This window comes from Elephas maximus, chromosome 4 (assembly GCF_024166365.1).
Source record: "Elephas maximus indicus isolate mEleMax1 chromosome 4, mEleMax1 primary haplotype, whole genome shotgun sequence".
Lineage (NCBI taxonomy): Eukaryota > Metazoa > Chordata > Mammalia > Proboscidea > Elephantidae > Elephas > Elephas maximus.
In genome coordinates this window covers 82,321,662-82,336,448 of record NC_064822.1, presented here as the reverse complement: position 1 = coordinate 82,336,448, position 14,787 = coordinate 82,321,662, and the positions used below count along the sequence as shown (strand labels likewise).

The 14,787-nt window shown below is 37.1% G+C and overlaps 1 protein-coding gene across 21 annotated transcripts in view; it reads left to right on the top strand.

Annotated features, from left to right (window-relative positions):
- The window catches only part of SOX5 (SRY-box transcription factor 5), a 1,155,824-nt gene that overhangs the window by 1,007,698 nt on the left and 133,339 nt on the right, over positions 1 to 14,787 (top strand). For 19 of the 21 annotated variants that reach the window (XM_049885159.1, XM_049885162.1, XM_049885146.1 and 16 more), the window contains one exon: positions 1,815 to 1,938. In XM_049885159.1, the coding sequence (XP_049741116.1) occupies positions 1,815 to 1,938 (124 nt within the window). The remainder of the gene's footprint in view (positions 1 to 1,814; positions 1,939 to 14,787) is intronic. The other 2 variants (XM_049885160.1, XM_049885149.1) reach the window with 1 other exon arrangement.

The window sequence follows — 14,787 nt, the reverse complement described above, 5'->3', positions numbered from 1 at the left end:
TGTCTATAGGGTCGCTATGAGTCAGAATTGACTCAATAGCCATGGGTTGGGTTTTGGTTTTCACTCTGGTGGTAGCGATAGGCTTAAAATCCTTTTGGCTAAAAGAAATGCTTCTGATTTGGAGTTACCGGTGAAAAGAGATCTCTCTTAAAATGTTCTTCATGTTTTGTCCCCTTCTCCTTCTCCCTCTCCCTCCTTACCCTGCCTTCCCTTACTGCCTATCCTCTGTTCCTCTCTGTTCCTTTCCCCAACCTTCTCTTTTCCCCTCTCACTTCCTCACTTCCTCCTCCCTTGTCCTGCCACACACACTCACCAACCAAAATCTCAAAAATTGCTCAGAGGTTTCCTGTGAAAAATGAATGAAGGAGAAAGAAACTGAAGACAGACTCTGAGAAATGATGAGATCTATAAGAATCAAAAGAACTCTGGGAATATGCAATGCTAGTGGGAAAAAGAGGACAGGTTTAAAAAATATTTAAGTGGTGCCTACAAGGATTTAATGACTCAATGAATGTCTAATTATCTTTGTTCTACTTTTTTTTTTTTTTTTACCATCTTCTTCACTAGAATCTAAACTTCGTGGCATAGGGTCTTGGCTTTCATGTTCACTATTAGATCCTTACTGACTAGCTGAGTTTCTTTCACATAGTAGATGTTCGTTAAATATTTTCCAAACAACTGAATTAATGTGCAAAAGGAGCAGTGAGAGAGAATGAAGTGTCAGATATGTGATTTTCCCCAAGATCTTAAACTCTCATTCATATAACCAATGACTAACACTAACCAGTGATCATGATCATGTTCCCCAGGGTTATCTTGATTATGTATTTGAATTTAAAGAAAAAAAAAAAAAAGCCCTAGGTGAATTAAAAAAAAAAAAAAAAACCTAGAGCTTTTAGTTAATGGCATCTGCATTAGCCAATAATGTGACATAGCTGCAAATACGGAATATCTTTGGATACATTTCTAGAGATTCCTACTCAGTTCAAAGAAGATAGTGATCCCATTGGGCCAGATTATTTATTTATTGATGGAACTCCATACCCTGACAGAAAAAAAAAAAAAAACCCTGACAGACAGAGACCCTAGTAAATTAGAGTGTGTTCCAAAGATTCCAACTAAAACAGAAGCCATGTGGTTTGAGGAATAGTTCAATTGCTTCAAAAAGGACAAACATATACATGCAGTAGAGAGGGTCTGTATATGGGTTCAAGAGACTGGAGACTATACCCAGCTCTGACTAACTTGTTCTATGACCACGGACAGGTCAGTTCTCTTTTAGTACCAATCTCCCCTAAGCTCTCTTCCAGGTCTAATATTTTAGAATTTTTAAATTTCCATATGATGTGTCAACATGAGAATTGTCTCCAGATAAATGAAGAACTATTGATATATAATATAAAATGATGCTGGTTTGGTTAGTTTTGTTTTAGAAGGTAGAATTAGTCCTAATGTGTGAGATTTACAGAGGGAGATTTCAGTTCAGTCTAAGGGAGAATTTTTTAACCATTACCTTACTGCAATAATAAAATGGCTTTTCACACAAAGTAGTGGTGTTTTCATCACTGTCAAATATATTATGTAGGGCAATTATTCATTAAGTTAGAGGTTGGACTAGATAATATCTAACTCTAGGACTTTCTGATTCTTCTGTCTAAGGTAGTCCAAGGCCTAATTCTCAAGCGAGTATTTTATGCAACCTTGTATGAAAGTATATTGAATTAAATAAATTATTTCCTTTAACATAAAGTAAGGAGGGTGGGAAGCATGGAGCACTAGAACTTCTTCTCTTTGATTCGCTCTATCATGTTCAGCAGGTTCAAGGTCAGCTGCCGCCATTAATGATTCCCGTATTCCCTCCTGACCAACGGACACTGGCTGCAGCTGCCCAGCAAGGATTCCTCCTTCCTCCAGGCTTCAGCTATAAGGCTGGATGTAGTAAGTACCATTGACTTTGCATTTGGGAGTGGGTTAAGGGCATGCCTTTATCTTAGGCCATTTAATATCACTGCCACATCAAAAAATGAGATCATCCGTATAGCATTCTTATTTTAAATAGGAAACACACAAAAGACGGAGAAAAGGATTTGTGTTGATACTTAAAAGAACTTAGGTAATTTCTGTGCATCTGGAGCCAATATTTCTCTTTGTTATTCAGTTTCATAACTTCTATTTCCAGTGTATTCACAAAATGTGAGTGGAATTTTTGGGTTCATTTTATTTTTGCATAGGTAATATTGATGGTAAGGAGCCCTGGTGGTATAATGGTTAAGCGCTCAGCTGCTAACCGAAAGGTTGCCAGCTCAAACCCACCAGTCACTCCATGAGAGAAAGATATGGCAGCCTGCTTTTGTAAAGATTTACAACATTGGAAACCCAGTGGGCAGTTCTACTCTATCTTATAGGGTCGTCATGAGTCGAATTTGACTCGATGGCAATGGAATATTGATTGTAGGAATATGCTTCTTAGTAACTTTCTATTGCCGTTTAAGATAAATCCAAATTTCCTGATGTGGATTAGTGAGCCTTCCATTGTCTGTCTCCACCCTGTACTTATAGCCCAGTTCCTCACTAGTTTTCTTTTAGTTCTTAGAACAAACCATACTCTTTCTTGACTCTGCACTTGTATTCTTGGTATTCTTAACCTTTTCTAATTCAGATCAGGGAGAGTTTGCCTGACATAGGTTAGGTCTTTTTCTTCTGCTTTCCTTGGATCCTGTATATTCTCTCTCTCTCACCTTAGTGGTAAAGTCTGTGAGGGCAGATGCTGATTCTATATCATTGTTGTATCTCAAATTTTAGTACAACATTCAACTATTTTTTGAAAGAATGAATGAGTTAACACATTAGAAATAATATAGATGAAATTTTGCATAGTGTGATAGGTTATTCCAAATAATGATTTATATTGCTTATTAACTTTAGAAGCCTGTGATTCTATGGCTTTATTTTTACCAAAAAAAAAAATCTAAATTGCTTTTTTTTTTTTTAATTTAAATACTGTCAGCCAAAATGGCAACTGTAATGTGTTAAAGAAAATTAGTAACCGAAATTTCAAAGAGGGGCTAGATTGCTAAACTGTCTAGAACAATATTATCATGAAATGTTTTCACTGATAAATATAGAACATCATTGAAAAAAATTATTGAAGCATTATCCTTTAGATGTATATGTAGAATATAATTTTAAAATTCCAGTGGATTTTAATCCATTTATATATGAATAAACTGTCCCATTTCCAACATGCTGTGCCTTAGTGTTTGTTGCATTTGAAAAATTTTGTCCCACATTATGGAAACCCTGGCAGTGTAGTGGTTAAGAGCTGCAGCTGCTAACCAAAAGGTTGGCAGTTTGAATCCACCAGGTGCTCCTTGGAAACTCTGTGGGGCAGTTCTACTCTGTCCTATAGGGTTGCTATGAGTCGGAATCGACTTGATGACAATGGGTTTAGGTTTTTTTTTTTTTGTTCTAACATTAAAAAAAAAAAATTACTAGGAATCAATTCTAAGTTTCCTGCTAGATGATGTTTTGGATTTTCCCATGTGAAATTGAACATTTATTCCTAGTCTTATGACTCCATAATATCAAAGCAATTGGATGTATTTTTAAAAATATACAAAGCCTGTTTGAGAAGAGTAGATCACAACTATGAAGTTTAGATAAAAGTGAACTGAACTCAGGACTATAACAATTAGCATATGTATGGTATTTTTTGCTGTCTAGCTTTTATAGGCTTTCATACCTCTTGACTTTCATTTCCTGTGTTTTAAGGTAGCATTCTCACTTTGGGGCTTTCATTTATTCATTTAATATTTTTTTAGCCCATCATTTTGTAGATCATCAATTCATCCAGAAACACCAACATACATTTACTCTAAATTTTTTTAATTCTAAGAACTATTCTATTATTATACTAAATTCTTTGTTTCTGATCATAAAGGATTTTTTTTCCTTGTTGTTTTTCTTTCCATTTTTGTAAGGAATTGCTATTCACATTAAACACATGATCAAACCAAAAACTAAACCAGTTGCCGTCAAGTCAATTCCAGCTCATAGCAACCCTATAGGACAGAGTAGAATTGCCCCATAGATTTCCCAAGGAATGCCTGGCAGATTTGAACTGCTGACCCTTTGGTTGGCAGCTGAAGCACTTAACTACTATACCACAAAGCTTTCCAAACACATGATACCAATATGTTTTTGGTAACCTTGGATTAACATATACCAGCCAGTTTTTAGGCCTCTGGACCTCAGAGGTAAGGCTTTATTCTGGTTCTAAGGCATTTAGCACCAAGGTGTATCCCTTTTGAAATGCTTGAAGCTCAGCAGACCACAGTTGGAGCCTCACTGTTTTGTAAGTTGAGCATTTTTTTTTTAATTTTATTCGGGAAACTGCTTTTGGTTTAGTCCAATTGTGCTGACCTCCCCTGTATTGTGTGCTGTCTTTCCCTTCACCTAAAGTAGTTCCTATCTACTATCTAATTAGTGAAGGCCTCTCTCCCACCTTTCCTCCCTCCCCCCTCGCATAACCACAACAGAATATTTTCTTCTCAGTTTAAACTATTTCTCAAGTTCTTATAATAGTGGTCTTGTACAATATTTGTCCTTTTGCAGCTGACTAATTTCACTCAGCATAATGCCTTCCAGGTTCCTCCATGTTATGAAATGTTTCACAGATTCCTCACTGTTCTTTATCGATGCATAGTATTCCATTGTTTGAGTATATTGTAATTTATCCATTCATCCGTTGATGGGCACCTTGGTTGCTTCCATCTTTTTGCTATTGTAAACAGTGCTGCAATAAACATGGGTGTGCATATATCTGTTCATGTAAAGGCTCTTATTTCTCTAGGATATATTCCAAGGAGTGGGATTGCTGGATCGTATGGTAGTTCTATTTCTAGCTTTTTAAGGAAGTGCCAAATCAATTTCCAAAGTGGTTGTACCATTTTACAGTCCCACCAGCAGTGTATAAGTGTCCCAATCTCTCCACAGCCTCTCCAACATTTATTATTTTGTGTTTTTTGGATTCATGCCAGCCTTGTTGGAGTGAGGTGAAATCTCATTGTAGTTTTGATCTGCATTTCTCTAATGGCTAATGATCGTGAACATTTCCTCATACATCTGTTAGCTACCTGAATGTCTTCTTTAGTGAAGTGTCTGTTCATATCTTTTGTCCATTTTTTAACTGGGCTATTTGTCTTTTTGCAGTTGAGTTTTTTGCAGTATCATGTAGATTTTAGAGATCAGGCACTGATCAGAAATGTCATAGCTAGAAACTTCTTCCCAGTCTGTAGGTAGTCTTTTTACTCTTTTGGTGAAGTCTTTGGATGAGCATACTTGTTTGATTTTTAGGAACTCCCAGTTATCTAGTTTCTCTTCTACATTCTTTATAATGTTTTGTATACTGCTTATGCCATGTATTAGGGAACCTAACGTTGTCTCTATTTTTTCTTCCGTGATCTTTATCGTTTAGTTGAGCATTTTATTAGGTGATGCTTCCTAGATATATTAGTTTTGTAAACTTTTGCCGTTTTTTCCTTTATTTCTGTATGATAAGGATGGCAATCATAATTATGGCTTTCCTATGTGTGTTTTATGTGATTGCTAGGGAGCCCTGATGGGTTTGTTTTGATTTTTTTTTTTCTGTCATTATTGGAAAACCAAAAGTTCCCCATATAGCCTAATGGGAAACCTGTTACTGTTGAGTCTATTCTGACTCATAGTGACCCTATAGGACAGAGTAGAACTGCCCTATAGAGTTTCCAAGGAGCGCCTAGTGGACTTGAACTGCCGACATTTTGGTTAGCAGCCATAGTTCTTAACCACTATACCACCAGAGTTTCCAAGCCTAATGGCAAGGCATCCACAATAAATTGTCTATATGGCTCTCATTGGTATGTTGTCATACCACAGATCAGTGGCACCACAGTCCCACTTACCTCAATGGTGGCTTGTATTACCAGATCATATTCCTCAAAATCCGTATTAAAAAAACAAAAAAAAATCCATTGCCGTTGAGTCGACTCCAATTCATAGTGACTGTATAGGATAGAGTAGAACTGCCCTGTAAGGTTTCCAGGGAGTGGCTGGTGAATTTGAACCACTGACCTTTTGGTAGGCAGGTGAGCTCTTAACTGCTGCACCACCAAGGCTCCAAAATCTATATGACTAACCAAAAATTTAAACACACTCAATTAGTAAGTCTGCATTCCAATGCTGAAAACACATGCCATCCAAAAAAAATTAGAGAGAAAAAAATGTAGTAACAAAAGGGTTAACTCGTCACTGCCTGAGATAGCACCTTCAATTTATGCATCTAGATTAGTTCTGTTCTTAAAAAAAAAAAAAGTAACGAATATTGTGCCAAAGAGAAAACTACATTGATTATGAACAATAGCATAACTGTAGGCCTGGAAAAGATCAAGAACATCTCTCCCTTGCTCCCATTTGACAGAGCTGTCATAATAAATTTGCTCAGTGTTAATGTTACATGGCATGGAGAATTTTTTTCCTTTGTAAAATTGTTATTATGTTCAGCAATTTTTATTCTTACCTTTAGTGCTTAAAGTTATAAATGATACCACTTCTTTTGGTAACCTTGGGAGTAAAATAGAATAAAGTGTCCATAGCTGCCGGTAAGCTTGAAACTAGCACCTTGCCAAACTCTAGAACTAAACAGAAGCCAGCAGCAAAAGAAAGTGCCACTCTTGTTGACATTCTGGCACTTTGAGCCATTTTGAATGAGAAACTGGGTAGAAGTGGTAAGTAGTCCGGACGGTTTCCTCACTAATCACATTGCAGGAAAGGAAGAGAGGTAGAGAAAGAAATCTGGCCCTCTCCTCTCAACAAGGGACCTTCCTATTTTATTCCTCCCTAGTTGTATACCATATGTGTCTTCTCTGGTTGCCAATTGTTCTAATTTGAGTGCTACTACATGGCAGTGGGTTGGGACATGGTACTTGGAGCCCTGGTTGCACAGTGATTAAAATCTTGGCTGCTAACTAAAAGATCGGCGGTTCCAATCCACAGCTGCTCCTTGGAAACTCTATGGGGCAGTTCTACTCTGACCTACAGGATAGCTTTGAGTCGGAATCGACTCAATGGTAATTTTTTTTGGGGGGGTGGGGTGGGGTGGTTTACATAGTACTTAATGAAAGAGACTGACCAGCTGCATAAAAAAAAAAAAAAAAATCAAATCCCACTTCTCAAATCAACGCAATTGTCTTAGTTATCTTTAACAGAAATACCACAAATGAATGGCTTTAACAAAGAGAAACTTATTTTCTCACAGTTTAGGAGGCTAGAAGTCCAAATTCAGGGCACCAGCTTCAGGGGAAGGCTCTTTTTTGCTCTATCCACTCTTGGAAAGTCCTTGTCTCTTTTCAGTTTCTATTCCTAGGTTCCTCGGCAATCATGTGGCATGTATCTTCTCCATTTTTGCTTGCTAACCTGCTTTTTTATATCACAAAAGAGATTGACTTAAAACATACCCTACACTAATACTGCCTTGTTAGCATAACAAAGAGAAGTCTTTTCCAAATGGGATTACAACCATAGGTATAGGGGTTAGGATTTATTTTGGAGGGACACAATTTAATCCATAACAGCAATCTACTCAATCGAATTCAGTTGCACATGCAGTGGAGCCCTGGTGGCATAGTGGTTAAGAGCTTGGCTGCTAACCAAAAGGTTGGCAGTTCGAATCCACCAGCTGCTCCTTGAAAACCCTACGGGGCAGTTCTATTCTATAGGGTCACTGTGAGTTGGAATCGAATCAATAGCAATGGCTTTTTTTGGCATACGCAGTATTTCTTCCTCTGATCAGAACTAGGTCAGATCTCACTAGTTAAAGGACTTAACTTCCAAGTCTATTCTAAGACATCAGACACCAGCTGGAAGCTTTGGAGCCTCCATGACACCCTCACCTCTTTTCTGCTGGTTTCCACTACTGCCTCAGGTTCAATAATTTGCTAGAATGACTCACAGAACTCAGGAAAGCACTGTACTTACAACAATTTAGTTATAGCAAAAAGGATCCAAATGAAGAGACTTATGGGGCAGGGTTGGAAGGGTTCCCAGTGCAGGGCATCCATGTCCCTCCCATGGGCACTGATATCTGTCATCAACCAGAAAGCCCATGGAGCTTCCATGTCCAAAGCCTTTATAGGGACCTTGTACTTGGGCATGATTGATTGAATCATCCTCCAGCCTCCCCACTCTTCCACTGAGTTTGGGCTGGTACCACATGATTGGTATTTCTGGTCTGGCCAGTTCCCACCCAAGATTCACCTCGTTAGCATAAACCCTCAGGTGTGATCTGAAACCCTTATAGATAAAAGATATTTCAATCATGGAGAATTTCAAGGCTTTTGATATTATCTCTCTGGAACCAAGGACAAAGGCCAAATTCTTTAGTTAATGTTAACCCCACACCAACCTGTCTTGATTTCAGTTTCAAGCAAATATGAAAGATACATTATTAGTTGCTATTAAAAACCTAAATGCATTTCATCAATCCATTCATAGAAAACATTGATGAAAATTTTTCCATTTTAGAATATGTGTCTTGATAAAATAAAGAAAATTGATCTAGAACTACAAAAGTAAGTTCAAATGTTCCCAACAGGGAAAAAATAAAATAAAAACACCAGTTGAGGAACTTAACCATCACAGGTTGAATTAGCATTTCTTCTTTTTTTTATTTTCTGAAGTTTTTAGTTGGACATAAACATTTTCCCTTTAAGAAATATAATGGTAGAAATATGGGGCAGAGCAGGAACACTCAGAATGTGGTTGCTGGACCTCTTTTAACTCCTAGAATGCACATCATTAAAATAATAAATTAATTGCAGCATAGCCAAAGACTTCAGAGTAAACAGACTATTTAGAAAAGAAGCTTTAAAGAGTGTTTTAGTCCATTCTTATCTGTGAGTATATAGATCAGTTTACAAAATACTGATATATTTATAACCAGAATATCAGGTTTCTGTTTTGGCATTGGGCGTTATTGTATTCAAGCATGAAACCACACAACTTCTTGGATCTGTATATATTTATTGCTTTTCCTATTTATTCCATGAAATCTAGAAATACTTGTAAGCCACTAAAAGGAAGAGTAAATAATGGTGTATTATTAAACTGAATGCTTTTAATATATATCATAAGTAGAGAAGTTGAAATAAATAAAAATACTAGCTTAATCAGTTAACTCAATTCAGAAACCAGTTAATTTAGGGGAAAAAAATTAGTCAAGTAATCTGTATTTTTAACTTGTCAGTTCTATTAAAACTCTAACCACAACCCATATTTTATGTCAAATAAATTTCCCAATTCTAAAGTATATTTGTGGGTAATCAGAAAACAATCATTACATTGACCAAAAGCAAACCAAACCCATTGCCATCAAGTTGATTCTGACTCATAGCAACCCTACAGGCCAAGTAGAACTGCCCCATAGGGTCTCCAAGGAGCACCTGGTGGATTTGAACTGCCAAACTTTTGGTTAGCTGCTGGAGCTCTTAACCACTACGCCACCAGGGTTCCCATCATTACATTAAAAAAATAATAATAATTTTTTTTATACCCCTTTAAATAAATTTGAAAACCTAAGCAAGTTGCAAACTCTGAATTAAAAAATAACAGTGTTTTTACAAACGAATTGGTTCAAGTACACTTTGGGTGGTCCAAGGACACATTCCATTTGTCTCTTTTAAAATGTCTGAGTGATCTTAACCTATTAACCAAAGACTGCACCCTGTGAACCTATGAAGCTTAGGTGAGGTATATATTTTTGAAATGAAATCTAAATACCTTTGACACCTGCAGAATAGTTTTTATGTTATGAGAAAGGCTCTCCTTTTGTGTTTGTTCATCATAGAAAAGGTTCTACCATAAAGGGATGAAAATAACTTTGTGTATGTTGGTGTTAGCCTAACATTTTAGACTTGAGGGAGACTTTTGAGGTAAGATGGTTGAAGGTCAGAAGATTGGTCAAAAGGCCTCCGACACCCTTTCAGCTCAGTAATGAGGCCACACCTAAGGTACATCCTTCAGCCAAAGATTTAACAGTCCCTTGGAACAAAACAAGACTAAAGGAGCACACCGGTCCTGGGGCGGGGACTGGAAGGTAGTAGGGAACAGGACAGCTGGTAATAGGGAACCCAGGGTTGAGAAGGGAGAGTGTTGACATGTCATGGGGTTGTTAACCAGTGTCATACAACAATGTGTGTACTGGTCGAAGAGAAACTAGTTTGCTCTGTAAACCTTCATCTAAAGTTCAAAAAATAAAATAAAAGATGTTTGGTCAGTACCAATTTCTCTGACTCCAGTTCTCTTTTCACAACACACAACTACCTTAAACCTCAACCTCAAGCAACTGCTGTTTCTTTAAAGCATATATTTTGGGGGCAGAAACCAGAAGAATATGTGCTTCTCCTCTTAATTACCGAAGTTCTTTGCCCCTCCTGTTTCTGTGTGAGTGAAAATTTCTAGTCATGTAACTGTGATAGTTACTCTCGGAATTTTTGATGGAAAGACACTTAATGTGGAAAAAAAAAATCTGCTGAAAAGGCAAAATTCAATAAAATAACCCATTTTCTATATATGGTATAAAACAAACAGTTGTAAAAAATTGGCTTGATAGTTTAACAAAAAGTTTCAAATTGAATGTGTCACATAGCCACTAACATAGGGTCTTACCCCATAGATGGGCATAGGCCTAGTGCTATGGTTCCCAAACTGTGTGCAAGCTGACCCAGGGTGCTATAGCAGATTTACAGGGGCATGCAGAATATTTGTAAATTTCAAGGAAAATATAGAGGCATTAGTCAGACACTATGGGAACTACCACAGTTAAGTTGTTTGGACTTTAATATTTAACAAAATAAAATTGTTGGACATTTCTTTTGGCATAGGAGTGTATGAAAAAATTATTGAGCCCCTGATGATGCCTTAAACCAAGAAAGTTTGAGAAAGCCTGGTCTAGTCTAGTATATATTGTTTTTTTAAGAAAATATTATGACCTCTTTTCACCTGGAAGTTATTGTTGTTGACTTATCATATTTTCAACCACAGAACAGATTATTGTAACAAAATACATCTTACACTTACAGGGCTATTAGCAATATTATGAGGATGATCAATTGAGTCCTTTGTCTATACCACTTGGTTCTTTTGTCTCTGGGATTTCAAGCAATCACTTGTTTAATTTGTTTTGATTTAATTAACCCAGTCTCAAATTGGCAAGTACAAACAGAGAGGTACTTGGAATGGGAGAACATGGAGTTGGAATCAAGCTTTGCCTCAATCAGCTACTTTGGTTGTCCTTTTCAAGTTACTGAACTTCAATTTCTCCATCTACAAAATGGATTAATAGAATCTATTTTACTGAATTGTTACAGAGATTAAATAAGAGTGTGTCTGTTTTGTAAGGAGTAATTTAATCTTTTCTTAAAGAATGTTTCATAACAATTTGGGGTCAAGACACAACTTTTTTCCCTAATCCTTTAGTGTTGTTGGGTGCCATCGAGTAGATTCAGATTAATAACGACCTCATGGGACAGAGTAGAGCTATCCCATAGGGTTTTCTTGGCTCTAATCTTGATGAAACTAGATCATCAGGTCTTTCTCCTGCTGGGTCACTAGGTGGGTTTGCACTGCCAACCTTTTGGTTAAAACCTGAGTGCTTAACGTTATACTACCAGGGCTCCGTCATCATAGTAACATGCAAGCCTCCACTGACAGATGGGTGATAACTGAGCTTGGAGTTCATTGGCCAGGAATAGAACCCTGTCTTCCACATGGAAGGTGAGAATTCTACCACTGACCTACAACTGCCCTCAATAGTCCTTTAACTGATTGTAAATAGGTTATTTATAAATGATAAATACTGAGAATGCCAGCAACTTATTTGAAGACCACACCCAGCATTTGATTGCATATCACATCTTATCTAGTATGGGACTCACTGTGCCACACCTGAATGAGGCTTCCTCTGACTGAGGAAAATAAAAATTGTTCAGAAAAAAGTAGTACAGTGCTGATGGAAACATTTGTTTCACGTAGATACAGCGTTAACTGTTTGCGTTGTTTTCATTGTAATTGCCAAGTTTTAAACTTTTTCCACTTGTCTATTTATCAGAGCTCCTGTTAGGAAAGATCTTAATGATTTTTAGAAAACACATTTAGTCACTCTTTTGGTTGTATGAAACTAGAAAATATATTCACATACTCATTCTGCATTTTAACACATTAATTTTTCAGAAATGTGCCAAATAAAATAGCCATATAAACTTAAAGATTGAAATATTTAATTGCCTTATGAGATTAGCTTAAATAAATAGAAGTCAAAGAGCCAAGCTTAATAAACTTAAAATATGCTGTATTTACTCTTCATCAGTTTTCTGAATAGTATTTCCACTTCCAATAATAAAAGGAAACTCTCAGTTAATTAGGTCCTCATACACCACAATAAAATTAATGTTTAGGAGTTAAATACCATAAACTTCCTCAGGCATATTTGCTGATGTGTTCCTGTTTTTAGTGAATGTCACATGTTTCATTGTGTAATGGGGGTATCACGTGGGTTCCATTATAATCTGTCTCGTGCAAAGGGTCCATGTGTCTGGCATTTTAGGAGACTGCATGCTAATTTCTGATTTAACTGTGTCGGCTGACACACCAGTCATTGACAATCACTGCTGAAACAATCACCAGATCACAAGTTAAAAACCATTGACATGGTACACTTTTTATCAAACCGACAAAAATAGGAAACGTGTTGTCAAGATCATATACTGTAGATTCTTTATAAATAAGCAGAGAGAAGAGGATGTAATCATATTTTCAGGCTTCTGTGTTTCTATGTGTTAGAATTATTTTAACCAGCTTTCCATCGTCCAAAAAATGTCATGAGTCAGTGGCTTTGGCAGAACCTGACTTAGTATAGAGCTCTGTAAGTACTTAGTTTTGTAAGGAACTGCTCTGGTACCTAGACAGCCATGGGCTTAAAAAATATGAAGTGATTGAAAAATAAAGAGAATTGGGTACAGAAATAGATATAAACCCATCGCTGCTGAGTTGGTCCCGACTCATAGCAACCCTATAGGACAGAGTAGAACTGCCCCATGGTTTCCAAGGAGCACCTGGTGGATTCGAACTGCCAACCTTTTTGGTTAGCAGCTATAGCACTTAACCACTACGCCACCAGGGTTTCCAGAAATATATATAGTAGTCCACAGTTAGATGGTGACATATATCACCTGGTTCTCATGGGAAAAAAATGTTTCTTGGTTAATAAGGAAACCCTGGTGGTGTAGTGGTTAAGAGCTACAGCTGATAACCAAAAGGTTGGCAGTTCAAATTGACCAGAAGCTCCTTGGAAACTCTATGGCACAGTTCTACTCAGTCCTGTAGGGTCACTATGAATCAGAACCAACTCGAGGGCAATGGGTTTGGTCTTTTATTTGGGTTGGTTAATAAAATATGCTTTTCGATAAAAACCGAGTTGCTAATATTTTTATGAGATTCATTACTGAAAAAACGTAGCTATATGTGTCTTTGTTGTAGCAGTATGTTGTTGTTGCCATTAAGTGCCATCGAGTCGGTTCTGACTCATAGTGACCTTATGTACAATAGAGTGAAACACTACCCAGTCCTTGTAGCAGTATATGTTGATGTATATGTCCTTGTTGCATTCTGATTATAAAATAACAGCTTTTAGTTTATCACGCTTTATTGTTTATAAAACTGCACATAATCTTAAGTATCATAACAACTCCATGAGATAATAACGAGATTATATTAGTAACCAGTTGTCTTAGTTATCTAGTGCTGCTATAACAGAAATACCACAAGTGAATGGTTTCCTCACAGTAAAGCAGGCTAACAGTCCAAATTCAGGATGTCAGCTGCAAGGAAAGATTTTCTCCCTCTGTCGGCCTTCTCATCAATCTTCCCCCAGACTAGGAGCTTCTCTGCACGGGAACCCCGAGTCCAAAGGACACGCTCTGCTCCCAGCACTGCTTTCTTGGTGGTATGAGGTCCCCCTGTCTCTTTGCTTCCTTCTTTCTTTTGTATCTCAAGAGATTGCCTCAAGACACAATCCAATCTTGTAGATTGAGTGCTGCCTCACTAACACAGCTGCTGCTCATCCTCCCTCATTAACATCATAGAGGCAGGATTTACAACACATAGGAAAATCACACAATACTGGGAATCATGACCCAGCCAAATTGATACACATATTTTTGGGGAGACACAATTCAATCCATGGCACCACTGTTTGATCCAGTCACAACCACCAAAACACACACACACACACAAATCAAATACCTTTTCTTCGACATATTCCTCAGATTTTATTAGCTTATAACTCTATGTAATCTGTAAGCCACTCAGTTTGCTTTTTAACAGTTAAAACATGAGCATGAGATTCAGTTTAAACACAAAGTTCATTCAGCTCAGTATTCTTTTTTTACTTGGTTTTGCTCCTTGGCACTGTAGATGGGCCAAATGAAAAGAGTACTTGGCTAATGGCATTGTGGCTGGTTATCAAAGAGACCTCAAAATATAGTATTACCATAATGAATTTTCCATATTTGAGCCTGACCCTTAGACTCTAGGTTCATGTTTTTCTTGCCACAGTGAGCATAGAATCTCATTTCAGTAGTAGACTCACATTAGCTAAGCTAGTCAAACTGAAGAATAAACCCAGAAGAGAAATATATTATTTTAATTGAATGAATGTAACTGTTAATGGCATTGGACAACTGTTTTGTCCAGAAA